Source organism: Ammodytes marinus (genome assembly GCF_949987685.1).
Source record: "Ammodytes marinus genome assembly, chromosome: 10".
In the NCBI taxonomy this organism is placed as follows: domain Eukaryota; kingdom Metazoa; phylum Chordata; class Actinopteri; order Uranoscopiformes; family Ammodytidae; genus Ammodytes; species Ammodytes marinus.
This window is the reverse complement of record NC_137214.1, coordinates 8521533-8543346: the sequence shown is the minus strand read 5'-3', so window position 1 is coordinate 8543346 and position 21814 is coordinate 8521533. Positions and strand designations below refer to the sequence as shown.

Sequence of the window (21814 nt, the reverse complement as noted above, 5' to 3'; positions counted from 1 at the left end):
AAGGGTTTTTTTTTTCTGCAAGGATGCATGAGAAACACATTTTTGAAGAGAACCCCTTATGTGGTTAATAAAGATTATTACAGTTGAACAATTTACTTGTTGTTTCTCTCTGGTGAAAACTATGACACTATTCCAAAAAACATCAACAAAATGATGCACTTACTGCAGCCATGGACCAAGACTGCAGCCGACCAACAGCGTCTGCCGCGCATGCGCATTCTGATAGACCAGACTTGACAACAAGCTATCGGATGTGAGCATCTGATGGTATGGACGCTGTGCTGGGATTTAAATTCTTCGGATAACCAAGGGTCAAACTCAAAGACTAACAAACACTCAATTGCAATTAAACAAATATAATATATTTGCCTCTTTGCATTGTCACCATGCCGGTAAGTCGACACGCCTGTATGCTTTTTTTGTTTTGTTTGCAAATGGGGTTCCTCCCTTCTTCCGACCTCACTGATGTGATGCTAACCGGTTAGCTTACCAGTTACCGTTCTTGTACGATTCAATTAAATGATATACTGTACGCTTACGTTGCGTTTTTACCATTCATCACAACCCTATAAGAATGGCGTGTTAACAATGAGGGGCTTTGACGGAATGTCTTACCCAAATTAGCTCTTGTCCGTCTAATGTGCTAGTCAATTAGCTAACGTTACCGTCACTGTTAGCGTTTGCCTGCCTAGCAACCCAGCAAACGGTTTCTGGCAACGTTAGCTAAACCTTAGCAGCTGAAAACGTTTTGGCCATTATTATAACAAGTCAGCTGGTGTTATTTTGCGGTAAACAGCCTGACAGCTTATGCCCTTATATCCATGTTACTGTGTTCCATGTTATGTGTCAGACATACCTATTTCTCATTGCTGTCCGTTTCACCTTCAGAGCACTAAGCTTGAGAAACCGGAGGTCCAAGACAATGTGAAGGTGGTGGTGAGATGTCGTCCCTTCAACCAGAAAGAGAAGATGATGAGCCACAAACAGGCCGTCGTTGTGGATGAGATCCGTGGGACCATTTCAGTGAGCAAACTGGAGACTCCCCATGAGCCTCCCAAGACCTTCACATTTGACACCGTGTTTGGACAAGACAGCAAACAGCTGGATGTCTACAATCTCACCGCCCGCCCCATTGTCGACTCAGTATTAGAGGGATACAATGGTAAAACTAACATGACATACTTTTTTATTAAAACATGGCTGTAAAATCTGCATCCTAATGTGATCAATTATGTGCGCCATTGTTTAAATAAGACACCCAATGCATGTTTGAGTGTTTGTATATCTTTATAGCCTCTTGTATCTAATCCTCAGTTTAGGTTTACATTTTTACACTGTAATATTAAAACTGTAATATATTTTATCTTTAAGTTCCAGGTTCCATCTAAGCCCCAAAGTGGTGAGTTAATACTCTGTTGTCGGTTTCAGGCACCATTTTTGCATATGGGCAAACTGGCACAGGAAAAACATTCACCATGGAGGGTGTGAGAGCTGTGCCAGAACTCAGGGGGATAATCCCCAACTCCTTTGCTCACGTTTTTGGTCACATTGCCAAGGCAGAGGGTGACACAAGGTAAGAAAGTATTAGATCGCCAACCTTTCAAAAAGATTTAAAAAAAAAAAAAGTTTTGTCTTAACAGCAAATAAAATACTTTTCCTTACGAGCAAAAGCTTACCGAATTAAAGGCGAGCGATTTGTTTTCCAACTGTCAAGTATAATCATCACCTGTTCAAATGGTTTGTTTGATTTCTCCAAAAAATACAACTTGTAAATAATAAGTTATGGTGGAGAAAGTTGTGCATTTTTAATAATACTCAAGTGAGGTAGCTTTTCCATACTCAGAAAATAAATATTTTGACATAGCATTTAAAGAAAATATTATAGCCTGATTCTTAAAAAAGTAATTAAATAAAAATTATTATTATATATATTGCTTACGTGAGGCAGTTTTCTTTAATAATATAAGCAGAAGAAAAGGGCGAAGACAATACAATGTCTGTTTTGCCATTTGCAGTTTTATATTTAAGCATTTATCACACTTATAATACACCTTTAATTTCCACAGGTTTTTGGTACGTGTTTCCTACCTGGAGATTTACAATGAGGAAGTGCGGGACTTGTTGGGAAAGGACCAGTTGCAGAGGCTTGAGGTAAAAGGATATGTAAACTCCACACTAAAACATGGAGTTCAGTGATTTAATAACAACACCTTCGTTGAAGGGCTGACATAAAGGGCATAACAGTAATGTTTCTAAACGGAAAGCCTTGAACAGGATGGCTAAATATATTTGCATGGATTAACTGTTTGATGCTGACAACAGTTCTCCATGATAAAGTTATTAACTTTTCATCCTTATATCACAGGTGAAAGAAAGACCAGATGTTGGCGTGTACATCAAGGACCTCTCTGGTTATGTGGTGAACAATGCAGACGACATGGACAGGATTATGACCATGGGTCACAAAAACCGTAAGCAGTAACAGCAGTAAAGAGGAAATAGATGCCCACATAAACAATCTGTGTGATCTGTGGTAAAAAACCCACATGTATCAGAAAATAAAAATTGCATTGCTTGCATGCAGTGGAAATCTAGACAAACGTTAAAGAGGCTAAAGCTCTCTTACTGTCTTGCATTATATGAAATACATAATTGAAATACAGCACATGCAAACTATTAAGCAATGGGCTGGTGTGCAAAAATTGTTGAGATGTTAGTAGTAAAAAAAATCCTGGAATAGAAGTTTGTCAAAGATAATTAAAGAAATATAATTTAAGCTCATATTGAAGAGTTCATAAGTATGTTATAATATTTGCGTGCATTTGCTCATATGAGTCGTGTTGTCTGTTTAATTGTTGTGTTCAGGGTCCGTCGGTGCCACAAACATGAATGAACACAGCTCTCGTTCTCATGCTATCTTCACCATCACCATCGAGTGCAGTGAAAAGGGTGTGGATGGAAATCATGTTGTGCGCATGGGCAAACTTCACCTGGTTGATCTTGCAGTAAGTATCTGGGGCCAGAAATTAAGTCAAAATAAACCACATCCTAAAAAAATTTGATGATACAGTAACTAAGATTATAATGCCTTATTTTCCTTCGTCTATTTCCACCACTTCCATTGAATTTGCCACCCTGTCCCTTACAGGGTTCAGAGAGACAAGGCAAGACCGGAGCCACGGGCCAGCGTTTAAAGGAGGCCACAAAGATCAATCTCTCTCTCTCCACACTGGGTAACGTCATCTCTGCCCTGGTGGACGGCAAGAGCACACATGTGCCCTATAGGAACTCTAAGCTAACCCGTCTGCTGCAGGACTCACTGGGAGGAAACTCCAAGACCATGATGGTAAGAGGGAAAGTTGCAAAACAGCATCAGAAGCATGTACTAAGGAAATACTAATTTCTTTAAACTTAGATGTTCTAAGAATCAAATGCTTTATTTCAAGGAGTAAAAATGTGCAAATTGCCATTTTCTAGGCATTTTTACATTTTAAGCATTTTAGCTGTACTGAACTTCGACATTACAGTTTTTGACCTCTCTTTTTAAATGACACATTTCACGCAACCAGTGTGCAAATATAGGCCCTGCCGACTATAACTACGATGAGACCATCAGTACCCTGCGCTACGCTAATAGGGCTAAAAACATCAAGAACAAAGCCAGGATCAACGAGGATCCTAAGGATGCCCTACTGCGCCAGTTTCAGAAGGAGATTGAGGAGCTAAAGAAGAAACTGGTGGAAGGTAATGAGCCAGATGGTGAAAATTAATAAAGGTGTCTGATTACAAATATACATTTTTCTAAATACCAATTTTTGTGTTTGTTTTGTTTGATTGTAGGTGAAGAGATCTCCGGCTCAGAGGGAAGTGGATCAGAAGAGATGGATGAAGGTGATGACGAAGGAGGCGAGGCAGGAGAAGGCCGCAGGAGACGAAGAGGTAATGATTTGCCAATTATGCACACACTGATTCAACAGTGGATTAGAGCAAATTACCGTAAATCTGTTGATGCGATCTTTATAAGCCTGTGGGAAGTGTTTTTATATTCAGTAGTTTAATTTGTGGTTGCGGTAAGTAGTTGGACAGACATCCATATCATTTTTTCTTGTATCTAGTTTAATCTTTTATCAGTATGTTAATTGTAATATGAGTCAGTATTCAGTTCCACATAATTATCAAGTTCAACTTGCTTTGAAGTCACTAGTTGGGTCCTTTCTATTTGTGAACAAGCTTCCATAAACCAGACACTTTTCATTTAGGAGTTCCCCTTCAAATCTCACCTTCTATCAGTTTCCTGTTTTTAAGCGGAAGTGTTAAGTAGAGATCATGAAGTGTGGTTTGGTCATCACATTACAATGCTGACATTAATTTTCCTGTGATGCCATCTTCCTAATATGGTTTTTTACTGGAGTTTCTTTCAATTTTCCAGTTGTCCTTATTATTCTTTCCAATGCTATAGTATTAGGTCATTCTGATTCATTAATAACCAACTCATCTCAGCTTCTGTGAGTATGGGGCCGTATCTGCAATTTGCATGTGTGGACCCACAGCTGCCTGATATGTTAGACCTACTTAAAGCATTTGTATATTTTCAGCTCTCCATTCTTATACCTTTACCTGTCAGTGACTGTGGGCGTTGGTGGGAATGGTGCTTCCTCTGCTTCTTTTCCAGACAGTAGCAGCAGCAGCAGTAGCTCAGAATTTGCCTGCTCCTCCTCAGTGCCACGGCCCACTGAGGACAAACCTCACAATAGTGAGTTGGAGCAGCACTCTGCTCCACTAAACCACCTGCCCACAAATCGAAGCCCCTTTCCCACATACATCCCTTAAATCCGCTGATTTTAAATGTAAATGTGAAGCAGGGTTTTAGTGTTAACACTGAGCTAGACTGAAACATTCTATTTTGAGCCGGTTGCTTGTTGTGACAAATCCAGATTTTCTTCTTACCATGGAGAAATCACTGCTGGAGGATGTCAGATTGCAAATAGATGATACAAAGGATGAAGAGTGTATTAGTTCCCATACTACACAGGCTGTCTTGAGTGACAAACGATGTCTGTACCCCCCGTGGGTCTGGCCAATCAAAGCAGACTGGGCTTTTTGACAGAACCTTTCAGAGATAAATATAAATGTTTTTTGGGACACTAAACCATAAAAACACTTTCTAGTAGAAATCCAAATTACAACTTTGAACCTGACAATGAGCATTTGGGTGGTACTGTTAAATAGTATCGCTATACAGTAATTCTGCAACATGAAATTATCCTCACACTTTATTAAACCGCTTGGGCGCAGTACATGCCATGGCACATAGCATGGCATACCACATGTCGCAGTGGCATATGCCACAGGTCCATAAGGGACGAAACTGACTTTATTGTTGTCTAAAGTAACATGACTACAGCACACTTTTCTGTTGCTGCGGCAGCACACACTCAGGATAGACTCTCTTGTTGACTTGTTTGGATGTGGGTGTACTTAACTTAAAAAGTAAAAGTAGTTATTTAAAGAGTTTTTTTTTATATTGACACATGAGATGTTAAGGCCCTTAATAGGCAAATTGCCAGTGAATTTTCCCTGAGCATTTATGGATTACAGTGCATGTGTGAAAGGGGCTTTATACTTTCCCTGTGTATCTGCCATTCCTTTCAGCTCACAAACCTAACCCCCTCCACTACTACTTAGCTCACTACTAAGATTTCATGTCTCCGGTATTGTTAGGATTTACATGAAAATGACTGCTCATGTTCCTTGTGCTCAAGGGTTGACAAAGGATGTCTTTCTTTTTTCACACACAACCTTGATCACAGTGTTGATATCGTAAGCTGTTTCTGCATGACAACTTCATATCGTCAGTTTCATCTTACACCTCTGCCCGGTTCAAAGAGGCAACTCACCCAGCATCATGTTTCATTATGTTAAGTTTTCAGTTTTTTTGCCTCATGTCTACTCACTATATTATTATTTTATACGGTGTTTTAATTTTTATTGAGAGGTTTCCTTTTGTTTGTTTAATTTTTCCTCTTCTCCTTGTCCCACATGTTGTGTTCCACTCAGTAGTAGTCATAAGACTTTCCAGATCACTCTGTAATGTGTTGCTCTTTATCTCTCTGTCTCTGTCTCTCTCTCTCTTCTCCTCATCCGGGTGCAAATGCTGCCTATACACCTCTTAATTCAAGAAGAAAGAGGTTGGTGTATCTGCACAAGTCCTACTGTCTTTCAGCAATGGTGCCCCTTCTTGCATAAATGATCCAGATTGCCTCCGTCTCTTTCAGTAGCTATTTCACTAATTCTCACTCGATAACGATAGGTGTATTGAATAATCACTGTGATCATTAATCTGTCTTTGTATTACTGTTGTCCATCCTCACAGTCACCATGTCATTATCAGACTCTTGCACTTTTATATTTTTTCTATAAACTTGTTTACACTAACAATATTTAATACTGTTTATTAGCAGAGTCAGATTCTATGCAGTTGAATTTCACCGGCTTTATTGGGACTGAGATTCCCTTGAAACGTCAGTAGTACAAATTATGAACTAATACTGCACATTAAATAATACTAATGCTGATTTTTAAAAAAAAACAGTTTGAAATGAATTAATCTGCATTTAAAGCTTTCTAACCTATACGCTAACAAGGACCTAGTTCATGTAAATCAAACTGTCAATTAAAATACACTATGTTTACCTTGTGTGTCTCACTTAAGGGAGAAAGAAGGTTTCCCCAGACAAGATGGTGGAGATGCAGGCAAAGATTGAAGAAGAAAGAAAGGCCCTGGAGGCCAAGCTGGACATGGAGGAGGAGGAGAGGAACAAGGCAAGAGCAGAGCTGGAGAAGAGGGAGAAGGATCTTCTGAAAGCCCAGTGAGTCAATGACATTTATACTTTCATTTATAAATGAGATTTATACTTTTGATGAAATGTCATTTTCAAAATAATAAATCAACTCATTTGTACTATTTTTCTTTAATTGTAAGTGGGTATGGTAATGTGGAAAACGGTCATTCACTTTGAACCTTTTAGGCAGGAGCATCTCCTCCTGTTGGATAAATTGTCAGCCCTAGAGAAGAAGGTGATCGTGGGTGGGGTGGACCTCCTGGCCAAGGCTGAGGAGCAGGAGAAGCTTCTGCAGGAGTCCAACAGTGAACTGGAGGAACGTCGCAGGAGAGCCGAGCAGCTGCGGAGGGAGCTGGAGGAGAAGGAGGTATGGAGAGCTTACAGTTAGCATAGTGAGGGATTTGCGATATGTAATGACAACATTAGGCCGTGAACAATCCGTCATTTCGTAGAGATCGTTTGCATTGTGCTTCAGTGCACATTATATTTGTTGCAGTTTTACAACCAAATCACATCTTGTAAGTCTAGTTACAGAAAAACGAAAGCTACATGGATGAGTTGGTAGGCAACAAGTCAACAGAAAGCATCCGAAACATTCTGCAGAAAGTCAAATGAGGAGGATCCAGCTAACGTTATAACCACCATGCATAATTCTGTATTTGTTTTTTTTACTAAGATATCTTTAGTAACAGCTGAATGAACAGTTTGACCAAAATACAAAAGGAAAACATGTTTGGTTGGGCGTCGGAAAACCCAAAAGTGTCGACTGAGGGTTACGAGATTTACCATCAGATATCACGGCTTACTCAAGGTGTCACTCTCAATATTAGTGTGATTTACACTGGAATGGTTGAATCATTGTGGTAGGATTTTTTTTTTTTTTTTTTTATTGCGAAAGGGAAACTTGCTTTGTGTACTTTCAGTTGTTTTATGTCAGGATTTTAATACAATTTCTGATATGCACCAAAAACTGTCTTAAACTCATTTTGACCCTTTATCTGTGTATGTTATTTGCAGTCACGACCACAGGATATTATTTTTTTTGCATAATCACTGATCCCTCTCCCTCCTTAAACAGCAAGAACGTCTGGACATAGAAGAGAAGTACACCAGCCTGCAGGAGGAGGCTCAAGGAAAAACCAAAAAGCTGAAGAAAGTGTGGACCATGCTAATGGCCGCCAAGTCAGAAGTAAGCATAGCATAAAACACTAACACTGAGAGGGACTGAATTATTATAGAAATGGAACTAATCACTTTTGGAACCAAAGCTTGAACCCCATTGTGGTTGTTGTGTTTTGTCGGTTAGATGGCAGATCTGCAGCAAGAGCATCACAGAGAGATCGAGGGCCTCCTGGAGAACATCCGCCAGCTGAGCCGAGAGCTGCGACTCCAGATGCTCATCATAGACAACTTTATTCCCCAGGAATACCAGGTGTGCATGTCAACTCAGATTTGTAGCACTATGACAGTCTGATATTCAATGGTTTTCCTTTGCTCATTACCTATGACTTTTGTTGTTCCCTTAAATCTGTGCATGCAATGGATCGTTTTTTATCTTCTGTGTATAATAACTCAACGTAGCTAATACAGTTGATCAATTAAAAGTCAATATACAGTCATATGAAAAAGTTTGGGAACCCCTCTCAGCCGGCATTATAATTGACTCTGCTTTCACAAAAAAAATATAAAAGTGGTATGTCTTTAATTTACTAGGAACAGCTAGTACTGGGATGTTTTCCAAACAAAGATTTTTTGAAAAGCAGTATTTGGTTGTATGAAATAAAATAAAATGTGAAAAACTGGCTGTGCAAAAATATAGGAACCCTTGTGGTTTTGTTGATTTTAATGCCTGTAACAGCATGTAAAACTGATGACTTTAAACACAAAGTTGGTTGGATTATGTTGTTAAGCCTTGAACCTCATAGAAATGTCTGTTTAATCATGAGAAAATGTATTTTAGGTGCCTAAATGCAAGTTGCACTTCTCTTTGACTCTCTGCTGAAGTGAGACAGAATGGGATCATCAAAACAGCTCCCAAAAGATCTGAAAAACAAAGATTGTTCATTGTCATGGTTTAGGGGAAGGCTACAAGAAGCTTTCCCAAAGGTTTCAATTGTCAATTTCGACTGTAGGGAACGTTGTCAGGAAATTGAAGGACACAGGCATAGTGGCAGTTAAACCCAGGCATGGCAGACCAAGAAAAAAACTGGAGCGGCATAGTTGGAGGATTGTGAGAATGGTTGCACACAACCCACAGATCACCTCCAAAGACCTGCAAGAACATCTGGCTGCAGATTGTGTATCTGTACATCGTTCAACAATTCAGCGCAATTTGCACCAAAACATCTGCTTTTTATAAAGACCAAATAACTTAATTTTTGTCTCATCAGTCCACAGCATTTTCTTCCAATATGAAGCTGGCTTGTCTAAATGAGCTTTTGCATACTCCATGCAACTGTATCTGTGGCGTGGGCGCAGAAAGGGCTTCCTTCTCATCACCCGGCCATACAGATGTTTTGGTGCAAATTGCACTGAATTGTAGAACCATGTACAGATACACAATCTGCAGCCAGATGTTCTTGCAGGTCTTTGGAGGTGATCATTGGGTTGTGTGCAACCATTCTCACAATCCACCGCATATGCCGCTCTTGTACTTTTCTTGGTCTGCCATGCCTGGGTTTAACTGCAACTGTGCCTGTGTCCTTCCATTCCCTGACAACGTTCCTTACAGTAGAAATTGACAATTGAAACCTTTGGGAAAGCTTCTTGTAGCCTTCCCCTAAACCATGACAATGAATAATCTTTGTTTTTAAGATCTTTTGGGAGCTGTTTTGATGATCGCATTCTGTCTCACTTCTGCAGAGAGTCAAAGAGAAGTGGAACTTGCATTTAGGCACCTAAAATACCTTTTCTCATGATTAAACAGACCTTTATATGAGGTTCAAGGCTTAACAACATAATCCAACCAATTTTGTGTTTAAAGTCCTCAGTTTTACATGCTGTTACATGCATTAAAATCAGCAAGACCACAAGGGTTCCCATATTTTTGCACAGACAGTTTTTCCCATTTTATTTAATTTCATAAAACTAAATACTGCTTTTCAAAAAATCTTTGTTTGGAAAACATCCCAGTACTTAGCTGTTCCTGGTAAATTAAAGACATACCACTTTTATCTTTTTTGTGTGAAAGCAGAGTCAATTATAATGCCGGCTGAGAGGGGTTCCCAAACTTTTTCATATGACTGTAAATAATGTGACTTTATTATAAGACTTGTGTAGTAGCATGCTGTAACTGTAAAGAACCTCGTGAAAATGGTTTGTCCATCGTTCACATCCTCAATATCCTACCAAATCATGAGCATGCAGCAGGCTGCTCACATTATAGCACAATCTTCACTTAACATTTTTAGTTCATGCAGGTGGACTAGGCTGTTAAGAATTGCAGACACTTTTGTACTTTTTTTTGCGTAAGTGGGACACATCAGCACATCTCCACCTGCATAAACCTGCTGGCAGTGCAGCTCTGCAGTTGGATGATATTAGCCGGGGCCTTTGCATCAGTGACAAAGTCCTTTTGTGTGTGTGTGTATTTTTTTAATATTTTTTCATGTTTTCCTCTGTAGGAGATGATAGAGAATTACGTACACTGGAATGAAGACATTGGAGAATGGCAGCTGGTGAGCTCACTTTGCATTACTCTTGTTGGATTGACCATCAGTTTACATGTGCAAACTAAGGTAGTAAAAAACTACTCCTCAGGAATATTTGTACCTTATCTTTGATCTTTCAGAAATGTGTGGCGTACACTGGCAACAATATGAGAAAACAGACCCCTGCTCCAGACAAAAAAGAAAAAGATGTGAGTTATACGAGCAATTTTGTTCCTCCCTGGTATTGTTTAGGAATAAAGACTGATATTCATGATCATTTTCTTCTTTTCGCTCTTTGACAAAGTATTGTTGACCCCTCTCTTCTTCTGTCCCTGCCTCTGTTAGCCCTTTGAGGTGGATCTGTCCCACGTGTATCTGGCCTACACAGAAGAGAGCATGCGGCAGTCACTTATGAAACTAGAGCGACCCAGAACCTCTAAAAGTGGCAAGAGTGGCCGACCCAAGACGGGGCGAAGGTAATCTACTTTCTACACAGACCATAGACAGCCTGATGCTCGACATCCTGTTGAGCCATACAGAGAAAACGGCACCATGACGTATCTCAGAACTTGTTTGAATTGACCTTTCTCTGAGCCACGCCCCTGACATGCAGCTGGTCAATCACAGCATCGCATCTTATTGACCATAAAATAAGGTGATGCTGTTCTAAGCCGATGTTAGTAGGTTAACGTTAGCTCCGCCAGCTAAGCTAATGTGGCTACGGTCTGGATATACAGCTCCGGGTTGAAACAGTTGCAACTTGATGTTAACCTTGTCATTTGACATAGCGTAACCTTGATGTCAAAACTGTCAGATGATACGGTGGTTCACTTTTAATCTGTGATCTATAGGCGTTAGCTTCCATCTTTATTTTATTTTTTTACATTATTTTGTTGCTGAGTTGGTTTGTAGTCCTAAATATACCATTCAATTGCGTGTTGTATGCCATTCCGTCTGCTTCTGGCTGAAAAGGCTCTCTATTTTTTTTTCCATAAAATTTGGCAATATGTCCATATCCACAGAGGGCAGTTAGAGACAGCGGGGCGCTTTGCTGGCTCTGAAAGATGTCAGAGTTAGCGACAGTATAAAGGGGGCGTGGCTTTTGGAAAGGGTTAATTGTGAGTCCTTGTTTCGCTGTTGCTTATCATTTGAAAGGAAGAGAAGTGGCTTATTCAGAATTATTTTAATGTCACCTAGCTGCACTTATCAGAGGGGGAGATTTTGTAAATGAGTAGTTATGATGAGTAATGTGTCTAATACATGTACGGTATACCTGCTGCGGTTTGAACATTTCAATCCGGCTCCAATGCTTCCTGGGTGCTTTTTCATGGGCTTTCTTTAATGTCAAATCTTCATCTTACGTACTCTAATGATAATAATTAAAAGTTATCTGCAACTTGCTGATATCATTTAAGACCCTTGCCATTTTAGCTCAAAATGTTTTTATCTGTAGTTAAAGGTGCAGTCTGTGATTATGGAGAATGCATTGTTGTCACAATCTCTTTTCGTCATAGTCAGTTAAAATCTCCTCAAGATCCGCTATCTGTCCGTACTTAACGTGTGCTGGAAAAAAATCTGTGTTAATACACAGCCTAGGCTCTGTAAAGTGGCATTTTGCTAGCTACAATGGCCCCCCTTTGTTTACATACCGTTTGCTTACCAGTTTACAAAGTCAAGGCTGTGTATTAAAACCAGATATTTTTATTCAGCGCACACATACATGTAGTGGATCATTAGGAGATATTCACTGAATTTGCCAAAAAAAGGGGTTCTCCAGAATTGCTGACTCCAGAGTTAGTGGTTGTGGATGTCCGCTGGCCGCCCTGTATAATAAGTCTATTGCATGTTGATACTAAGTGTTAGCATGATGGCATTCGCCGATATCATGATATACGGTTGTTCTGAGAAATAAGAAGACTGAAAGCTCCTTGAAGTTGTTGATAACACTTATCATGTATCTCCACACAGGAAAAGATCTGCAAAGCCAGACGCTGTGATCGAATCCCTTCTGCAGTGAAGACATGGTAAAGAAGGGCTTGCTTTCACTGCAGCTCTCATGCTACAGGAACATTAGTCGAGTTTGAAGAATTTACTGTTTAATATTATTTAAAAGATTATCTGAACACACTGTATAGCTGGTAAGATTTTAAATGTGAAGGAACTGCACCTCTGATAGGCTTAAGATCTCTTGGTCGAAAGGACCTGTTTAGTATTACAGTGTAAGACTTCTTTTAGTATGTCAAACATTTTAATGTTGCTTTGGAACACATTTCGGCGGCAGCAGCCTCTGTTTAGATTCAGCGCTTTAACATAAAAGACATCAAGCATTAAGGAGGGATTATTATAAACATAGTTTCAATATGAAGATGATGAAGAATTGACAGGATATGGAAAATAGAGTTTAGGAGATGAAAAATAAACTGCAATCATACCTATTGAACTTTGTTGAGTGCATATAACACAGAGAGTGTTTGGCGATGAACACCGCATAGATTAAGTCGTAACTTCTGTCTCACTGACTTCCTGTTATGTGATAATCTGATTCATTTTGAACAGCCTTTATGCTGATATAAACCCATTATAATTGAATTCTAATTAAGGGTGCATTTTCACTTATATTAAAGGAAATTATTCTACTCTGAACCAAAGCTGTAGCGTCAGTGTTCCAACACAATGAATTCAAGAAATCATTAACATGGAAAGGAACGAAAATTAACACTACTGTCTATGAAAAAAAATTAGCAAAGTGTATGTACTATCAATTATGTAATAAAGGTGTGTTTTAAAGTGATTCCTTTAGGTCAGAAGCATAGGGGCATGCATGCCAGTCAGCTCTTATGTTAGTGCCACTGCTAATCTAAGCAGGTCTTCTTTTTTATTATTTTTTCAAAATGTCAGAACACCTTGTGTTCTTTTGAAATACACCATACTGTATGCCTTAGTATATTGCACTTGTATGTTTTTGTGGAGAAAATTGAATTAGATGCTTTTCTGTTGTGGAGGCAAACTGACTTTTTCTTTGTATCATAATGTATGTCAGATGTTTACATCCAGCAAACCCCTGGATATTTTATTTATTAAATTATTTTACATGTTTTATCACCCATTATTGTTTCTTTTTCTATGTTTCATTAATAAATCACTTAAGTCCTAATTGTTTATTGGTGCTTCTTTGTAAAAAGGTTGTAATGGCACGTAAACAGCTTATTTTTCAGTGCATTCTCTATTGTTGGAGAATCTGTAAACTCACTAAGTAATTGGTGACTCCAAAAAAGTAGCCTTCAGAAAAGGCTACAACAGAAAAAAGTCCTGTTCTTCATTGTAAAATAGCTTTTACTGGTTGACTGAACAGTTTTGCTTAAATGATAAGGATACATTAATACCTCCTATAAACGAGTTGGCTGTGAAAAACAACAGACTTAAACGGCAAACTGCGGTCACATAATTTATTGATGTATAAATATAAATATATATTACAAAAATAGGATGTATGAACAGAAATACAGTGCTTAAATAAAGCGTCACTCCTAAATATTAGTGCGATTGCCAGGTAACAGGAGATATTCTGCATAGTCCTTGATTTCTTTCAGGAATGCTCTTAGATGATGTTTGGCGGTTGTCTTCAGGTGACATGTGCGGTTCCCATACTGGAAAAAAAATAAGGTTTTGACAGTTTTACTTTCAAGTGCACAAAGATTTAGCTGAACACAGCAGAGGATGTAGTGACTATAAAAGCATATTGTTTGAATATTTGTCTTTCTAATCACAGGGACTTCGTCATTACCTTGTAGTTGTATTGATGCACGTGGTGGGTGAGATGTGATTCTCCTAATTTCGTTGTGTTTTTCAAAATTTTCTCAGCTAAACAGAAGAACTGTTGAAGACAAAGGCACTGTTAGTGATACTCTCCAACGAGCTAGGACAGGATAGGACTGTATTAGTCTGGAGGAGACTGCAGAACTTGATCTTGAGGAATTCTTGTAAATCTGTCAAAAACCAAGGTGTACAATAATCAGTGTTAACACAACTGTTCTAACTTACCATGCTGGTGCCTATGCTGGTGCCTTGGCCTGCTATCTTTGGCACGAATTCATCTGGAAGCTTCAATGAAAAAGATAGGGATGTCGGTACATTACAAAAACCAACCAACAACAGACAAAAACCACATGTGGTTTCATACTTTTCTTACCTTTTTTTTGTTCAATTCATCATCTGCATCACTAATAATGTATTTGATAGTTATTTCTTCTCCTCTTTCAATGGATGCTGTGTAGACCCTCACAATCACCAGCACCATGATTAGGAGGAGACTCTGCACAGTGTAGATCTTCATGTCTTTGAAAGAGGCCTTGAGCCAGGAGTGTCAGCTTGACAAAAAGAAGTTGAATACCCTTCACTCTGTTACTTGATGCTTCTTTTATAGTCGTGCTCACACTACACTCATTCTGTGATCACAATCTACACAACCACACAACCACACACACACACACACACACACAACCACACACACACACACGTCCGTGTCAGAGGAGGAAAACACCAAATTAGGACGACAGGATGATGTGTATCGGGTTTACTATCAAATGTTCCACTAGCATCATAACCTAGTGGTGATCTATTACGAAGGAATTACCAATTAATTCCTTCTCAACAGGGCTCTTGAGGAACAAAAGCTGGTCATCACCTTGTGGTAACATCTTATGAGGGATGTCTGAAGTGTGTAAGGATGGAACAGAACACTGTCAATATTCAGAGTTAAATATTCGTGTTTGAATCGCACTAAATGTATGCTTTTGTTTTTTTTAAATGATGGTTGGGTCCTTAGAATTGCCTTTTAACTGCCAGTCCTTATGGACCGGTTCCATGCCACCTTATGCCTTGTTGCAGCAGACAAAAAAGTCAAACGTCAAAGTCAGCTTTGTTGTCAATTTCTACAATATGTGCCAGAGACAGGAGCCAAGCACAGGAGGAGCTGATGAAATGCACCGTAACAGTATGAGACAGTGAGCCAGCGTGCTGCCGTTATTAGTGCAATTTGTATTATTAGAATAATTTCCCTGTTATGACGTGAAAAAAATCTGCGATGAGTAGGCACATTGGAAATACCAAAGTCAATATTTACCGGTCAAAGCTTTATCCCACACACCAAAAATAGGAAACTGTGACTGGCAGGTTACCCACATCATTTTGGTATAGTTGTCTGTTAAAACTGCTAATTGGAGGGGGCGCTAGTGGTTAGAGCCTCAGTCCTCGTCGCAGGAGACCCGGGTTCAGATCTAGCCCGGGATGTTCTATGCATGTCATTCCCTTCTCTACCGCATTTCATCCTTGTCTCTCCAAAAACTGTCTTATAAAGCAAAAATGAATAATAAAAAATAAAATAAGATGCTTATTTGGGGAAGTTAGTTGCTTAGAGACAAGTGTAAGTTCAAACACAATGTTGACAAGACAAGCAGAGTAGGAGTGGTTCTGGTTTGACTTAACATTTACTACCACTGTGGTATACTTTCCACTATTGCACCACCATCAACTAAAAACTTTTGAAAGAATAGCCCCATCTCCAGGTAATACTTGTAACTTATAGGTTTCACAATATTGACACCAGTGCTGTTTATTTAAATAACGAGGAGTTGAGCCACAGGACAGGCAGAGCTGCATCCAATAATTATGTTCTTTCACTTTTGTCCAATTACAAAGTTGTAGTGTTATATCTTTGGGGGAAAAAAATGTAATGTAGAAAAAATATAGGCTATATATAAATGAAATACAATCAACAAAGATTAAACCAGTGGTTCCCAACCTTTTTTGGGCCCATGACTCCTAACAAGAAAGCAGTGTTTGATTGGGGCCCCCTTGTCATGTTTTGGATGTCCATGAGTTGTGTGAGCAGTTTCCCCTCTGCAAATGTGCATTGTGGAGCTTTGTTTTTTCTTCATCTTTAGCTCATTAGTTATCTCACACCCACAGCCCGTTTACTGTGTGACCCTTTGTTGGGTCTCACTCTAGCCTACTGCACTACCCAACTGCATAAAAACCTAAAAGTAGATTTAAAACAGTATTAACCATATAAAATATTTTATCATATAAAATAATATATCATGTCAAATTTAGAGTTACTTGGCATTTTCTCTGCATAATTATAGGCTACTTAAAAGGTGCACTATAACTTTGTGTATGTCAGAAAGTGTCCATTTTTAAGGTATATTCTCACAGCTGAAGTTAGAAAGCTTCCTGAAAAGCTACTGCTTCACGGTTGTTGTGTACAGCAGCAGGGCCCACAGTTTTGTTAACACACATCTTGTAGTCTCACATTTGATTCCTGCCTCAAAACTTTTTTGTTTTGATTCATGATGAAAGAATTATTCAATAGTCCACTGCGAAATAGGCTACATGACAACTGGAGAAAATATATGTTGTACATTAAAGTAACCACGAAGAACTTACAGCTTGTGTTAATTCTAGAGGTCCCTCTGGACAATAGTTGTAGTGTTTTTAGGAAACAAGCTGTAGTTCCTAGGTGAGCATATCCGCAAAAGGGCATTAAAAAAACTATATAAAAATAACATTCTTTACACAGATGGTCTTGTTTGCTGTTGTAATTTATCATCATCTGAGGAAACATTTGACTGTTTCAGAAATATTAAAATTCCCTCATAGTTAGGCTACTGTAACTGCAGGCTGTGCAAATTTAAACAAATCCCCCTCCCCTGGAACTGCATAGTGCACATGTATAGCCTAGCCTACATTTAGGGTGTATTCACACTGGGAAAGTCCGCTAGTTCACTTGCTTTGGTCCAGACCAAATTGAGTTTTGATTTTTTTTGTTTGGTGTGGTCCACTTTCACATTGCCCCTTTTGCAAGTGAACCAGCATTACGAAGCAAAACCACACGTGAGCTGAGGTCATTCATTCATTGGACAGACATTCTGGGGTGGAGAGAAGCAGGAAGCACGAAGTTAAAACTGCGAAATATACCATTGATATAATATGGGGTTAAAAATAATAAAAAGGCCTACATCTAACCTATAAATAAAGAGGAAAAACATCAAATTATTGTTGTTTCATATGGTTATAATATGTAGCCCTATGTCAATGCCACGTTATGTGGCTTGTAGCCTACGATATGAAACATCATTTTTACTGTATTTTTGGTGCTGGACGCGCGGCTCGCGAGAAGAATAGGCTCAAGCTGACACTCAGCTGATTAAGCTGTGTATCAGCTGGGTCGGCGCAGTTCAGCTCCAAACTGACACGGGGATAGTATTGACGGTCCCGTACATGGGGAGCAAAATAAAAACACACACTTCTTGCGCAGCGTGAACCTGTTGGCACTGTGCGGGAGACGCTCCCCTCTCCTTCATCTGATCGCTGAACACATTCAGCATTTTTACGCGTCCTCTCGATCAAATGTAATATATTGTTCTGGGCTCCCGGTCAAACCACAACTTTTCGTCCTAACAATGGCGACAACAACACTTTCCCATAATGTGAAGCTGACTGCAATTTATTAAAAAAGAAAAGAAAGAAAAGGCACAGTGCGTCCTGCATTTGGGTCGGATCGAGTTCGGACAAATTCACACCACAAACGAACTGCAGCAGAGTGCGTTTGAAAACGGACCGAGACTACCTCTTCAGCTGGGTCTCGGAGCGTTTGTTTGGTCCGCCCCCGAGTGCGATTGCTGTATTCACACCTGCCTGAAAGATGCGCACCGAAGGCAGAAGTGCATCTGAGTTCGTTTCAACCGAACTAAACACGGCATGTGTGAATACACCCTTAGTTGATTACACTCATTTACTTTGACTCAAATGGAGAGGTTGAAGATGTTGAAACCCAGTATTCAAACTTTAGAAGGCCTTCATTTATGCAACTTTTTGTAAATTATTTTCTATTATTATTCTATATGCTGTTATCAGGCTATTTTACTATGCATCATGTCTGTCTTATCTATCTATCTATCTATCTATCTATCTATCTATCTATCTATCTATCTATCTATCTATCTATCTATCTATCTATCTATCTATCTATCTATCTATCTATCTATCTATCTATCTATCTATCTATCGCTGAGTCAATTTGTTGCCTATTTTATTTTATTTTTGTGAACATTCTCAAAACCTGTATGTTATTTTTTTGTCATAAATCCATTTACATATCTGTTTATATCGCTATTTTTATGATGAGTAATGTTTTCATAGTTCCGAGTTACTCTGCAGCAAGCAGGCAGCAAGGGGGGTCTTAATTAATGTTGCACACAGCAAGACACATGGGTGACGTCATTGCTTTCTCCTGGCAAAATATTGGAGAACTTTTGTCAGGGGGACTAACAGAGAGAGAACCTACCTTCCTGTGCCTATTCTAATTGTGCCCTCCGCTGCTCTTTTATAGAAAATAAATGTGCAGATCCTGAAGCCTGGCATTGTGGTATTCTTAATTGAGTGAGCAACCATTCTACAGCCGTTACATAAAACTTAAAAATGGTGCCGTGACCCGGATCCACTGGTCAGCCGCCGCCGATCGCCGAGGGTCAGCTGTGTGCTTGTGACTTTTTAGGTGCCAAGTTGGTAGACCTGTGGATTTAGTTAGTTGTTGAATGGATTGCTAATAAGCTATTTTGTTTAAACACGGTCTTAAGAATAACCAATTCCTTACGCAAATATATTCATATTTGCAAGTTAACTTTTTTGATTTTTTTTTTGCTACACTTTTCTTGTATATTGTGAGATATGGCAGGCAGGGGCCAAGATACCTTTAATGTTTTCACACCAAATGTGGGGAGAGGAAGAGTGTGGTTTAATGCAGATGGGGCAGTTCAAAGTAGATCTGTAAGGTTTACCAGTAAGGACACATCAGATGATGTCACTGATATTCCCCCACTTGAGCCTCAGTTTTCCACCCCTTATGCTGACAATGAGAACACTACCCAACAGTTACGTGACCTCATCGGTGAGTTGGGAAGTTAGATAGGCGAATCAATAGCCAGCCGCTTGCTGTCCAGTCAGGCTCCACTTATCCCAAAGCAGCCTCCCCCAGCTAAACCAGCTAGAGCAGAGGCATCAGACACAACCATTGACCTTTCTAAAGTAAACCTGGTAGTCAAATCTGATATCAAGGAGCCTCCCATGATATCTCCCATGATGGCAGCAAGAACATTGTAGCTGATGCTCTGAGCAGGCAGCCTTTTGCCCAATACCGTGTCTGTCAGAGGCTCATGAAGGAGCCATATGAAGTGCTGGTGGATGAGTCTCAACAAGTTCAAGAGAATGTGGTCCAAGAGGCATACAGGGTCCGTGCCAACCTTCAGAGTGTCAAACTCCCAATTTCATCAGAGAGCTTGGATCGTCTTTCTCTTACTGATGATGATGTCTCTGCAGTTTTGGAAGGCCAGGTTGAATGGGACCTGGGTTCTAGACAACGGGTGGTTTCTTGGCTCACTCAAGACTTGGAGAAGCTAGTCCCAACAGGACAGGACAGTCTGCCTGTGTTCTCACTAAAAGAGCTCCATAATGAACAAATAAATCATTGCCTTTGTCACTCGTGGGAGACGCCCATCACGAAGAGAAAGATCTGCACTGTCATTGCAGGTGCCCAAGACCTTGAAGCAGTGTCAGAAATTGACAATGCTTGATGGTGTGCTGTACAGAGTGCGTAAGGATTCATTGACGGGAAGAAAATGTCACCAGTATATTGCTCCCTCTTCCTTTGTCGGACATATCCTGCGTGGCGTTCACGATGATGCAGGCCATCAGGGTCAGAGCCGGACTTTACACCTTGCAAGGCAGAGGTTCTTGTGGCCCGAGATGGAACGTGATGTCAGGGAACATGTGAAATTCTGCAAGCGCTGTGTTGTCAGTAAGAAATTAGAGCCTGAGGGGAGAGCCCAGCTTCACAGTATCAAGACCACACGACAATTAGAACTGGTGTGTCTGGACTTCTGGTCCGCAGAAGATTCCAAGGGGAAGAGTGTGGATGTACTAGTGGTGACCGACCATTTTACTAAAATGGCCCACGCCTTCAAATGCCCTGATCAGTCCGCAAAGCAAGTTGCTCGCCAGTTGTGGGACAAGTACTTTTGTGTCTATGGGTTCCCACAAAGAATCCATTCAGACCAGGGTGCAAACTTCGAAAGCCAGCTGATTCAGGACTTGTTACAGATTGCTGGTGTAAGGAAATCAAGAACCGTATCATCCCATGGGGAATGGCCACACTGAGAGATTCAATAGAACCTTGGGGAATATGATCAGGGCCTTACCCCCCAGGGATAAGCAGAAGTGGCTACAGATGTTGCAAACGCTAACCTTTGCATATAACTGTACAGCCCATGAGTCAACTGGCTACGCTCCCTTTTATCTGATGTATGGACGGATTCCTAGACTGCCAGTAGATGTTATGTTTCACAACGTCGAGCGAGACAATGACATCACAGACTACAGCAGCTATGTTAAGAGAATGAGAGACGATCTCAAGGAGGCCCAAGTCAATGCCACTTCCAGTCAGTTGCATCAGGCAGATCTGTACAACAGAAAGACAAAAGGCACAGCCATTGAGGAGGGAGATCGGGTTCTCGTGGCAAACAGGTGTGCACGCGGTCGCAGAAAACTGGCTGATAGGTGGGAGTCCGCCCTCTACACAGTAGTCTCCATAGGACTCCCAGTGTCACACTTACCGTATCAAGCACCCCGACACTGGGCAGGAGAAAATTGTCCACAGGAACCGGATTTTGCAAGCCAACTTCTTGCCAGTGGAGGTGGATCATTAGACAACCTCATCCTTTGACAGCAGTTCCAACCCAAGTCAAGAACACAGTGAAGCAGAGGAAAGCCTCTTGGTAACTGGATCTGAGTTTGACCGGTCGGAACGCACAGCCAACTGGGTAGCAGAAACTAGTTCTAGTTATTCAGAGATAAAGCAACCAACGCCTCAATCCCCTCTAATGCCCCATGAGGACCCTGAGCCTAACTCTCAGGAGGAGTCACCAGAGAGTGACAGTGTTGTGGTTGCTCTAATGTCGTAGGAAGTCAGAGTGTTGGAGTCGATACAGATATTTGCAGTATCACAGCAGCGAAGACTAGTGTAGAACGGCCTAAATCACGTGATAGCCAGCAAGAAAGTCACGTGGACAAAGAAGAGATAACTGTCGTGTTAGGACAAGGGTGGGCAGGTTGCAAGCCAGTTAACAGATTGATCCAACACATGACGCAGAGAAACACACAGACAAACGATTTGGTCAGTGACTTTGCCAAGGCTTTATTCATGTAACTCATAGATGGTTGTCAAGTCATTTTGATAGCCATGTGACTGTTCACTGTGAATGTACAGTC

At 40.2% G+C, this 21814-nt stretch overlaps 2 protein-coding genes across 3 annotated transcripts; one reads left to right on the top strand and one right to left on the bottom strand.

The window, feature by feature from the left end:
* Window positions 1-252: 252 nt before the first annotated feature.
* On the top strand, window positions 253-13591 carry kif3a (kinesin family member 3A). 2 transcript variants are annotated; one of them, XM_080035794.1, is made up of 18 exons: window positions 253-392; window positions 889-1162; window positions 1429-1573; window positions 2067-2151; window positions 2366-2471; window positions 2866-3005; window positions 3149-3346; window positions 3570-3744; window positions 3841-3939; window positions 4673-4753; window positions 6713-6869; window positions 7029-7209; window positions 7921-8031; window positions 8149-8274; window positions 10466-10519; window positions 10633-10701; window positions 10838-10968; window positions 12461-13591. In XM_080035794.1, the coding sequence occupies exons 1-18, from the start codon at window positions 387-389 to the stop codon at window positions 12507-12509; spliced, it is 2187 nt and encodes a 728-aa protein (XP_079891920.1). In that variant the 5' UTR covers window positions 253-386; the 3' UTR covers window positions 12510-13591. The 2 variants fall into 2 exon arrangements, with proteins under 2 accessions (XP_079891920.1, XP_079891919.1); XM_080035793.1 differs by lacking the exon at window positions 4673-4753.
* A 421-nt stretch (window positions 13592-14012) lies between these two features.
* On the bottom strand, window positions 14013-14800 carry LOC307256127 (uncharacterized protein). Its single transcript, XM_080035007.1, has 4 exons — window positions 14682-14800; window positions 14534-14593; window positions 14277-14366; window positions 14013-14139 (listed from the first exon to the last, which is right to left on the bottom strand). The coding sequence occupies exons 1-4, from the start codon at window positions 14787-14789 to the stop codon at window positions 14020-14022; spliced, it is 378 nt and encodes a 125-aa protein (XP_079891133.1). The 5' UTR covers window positions 14790-14800; the 3' UTR covers window positions 14013-14019.
* Between the last annotated feature and the right edge of the window lie 7014 nt (window positions 14801-21814).

Bases quoted from the DNA above. Each gene is read 5' to 3' on its own strand.
- kif3a (XM_080035794.1), top strand. The intron at 3,006-3,148 runs GTAAGTATCTGG...TGTCCCTTACAG, and splicing joins TTCACCTGGTTGATCTTGCA to GGTTCAGAGAGACAAGGCAA. The intron at 10,969-12,460 runs GTAATCTACTTT...ATCTCCACACAG, and splicing joins CGACCCAAGACGGGGCGAAG to GAAAAGATCTGCAAAGCCAG.
- LOC307256127 (XM_080035007.1), bottom strand. From the start codon at position 14,789: ATGGTGCTGGTGATTGTGAGGGTCTACACAGCATCCATTGAAAGAGGA. The intron at 14,594-14,681 runs GTAAGAAAAGTA...TTTTCATTGAAG, and splicing joins ATGAATTGAACAAAAAAAAG to CTTCCAGATGAATTCGTGCC. The intron at 14,140-14,276 runs GTAATGACGAAG...TTTTTTTTCCAG, and splicing joins TGCATCAATACAACTACAAG to TATGGGAACCGCACATGTCA.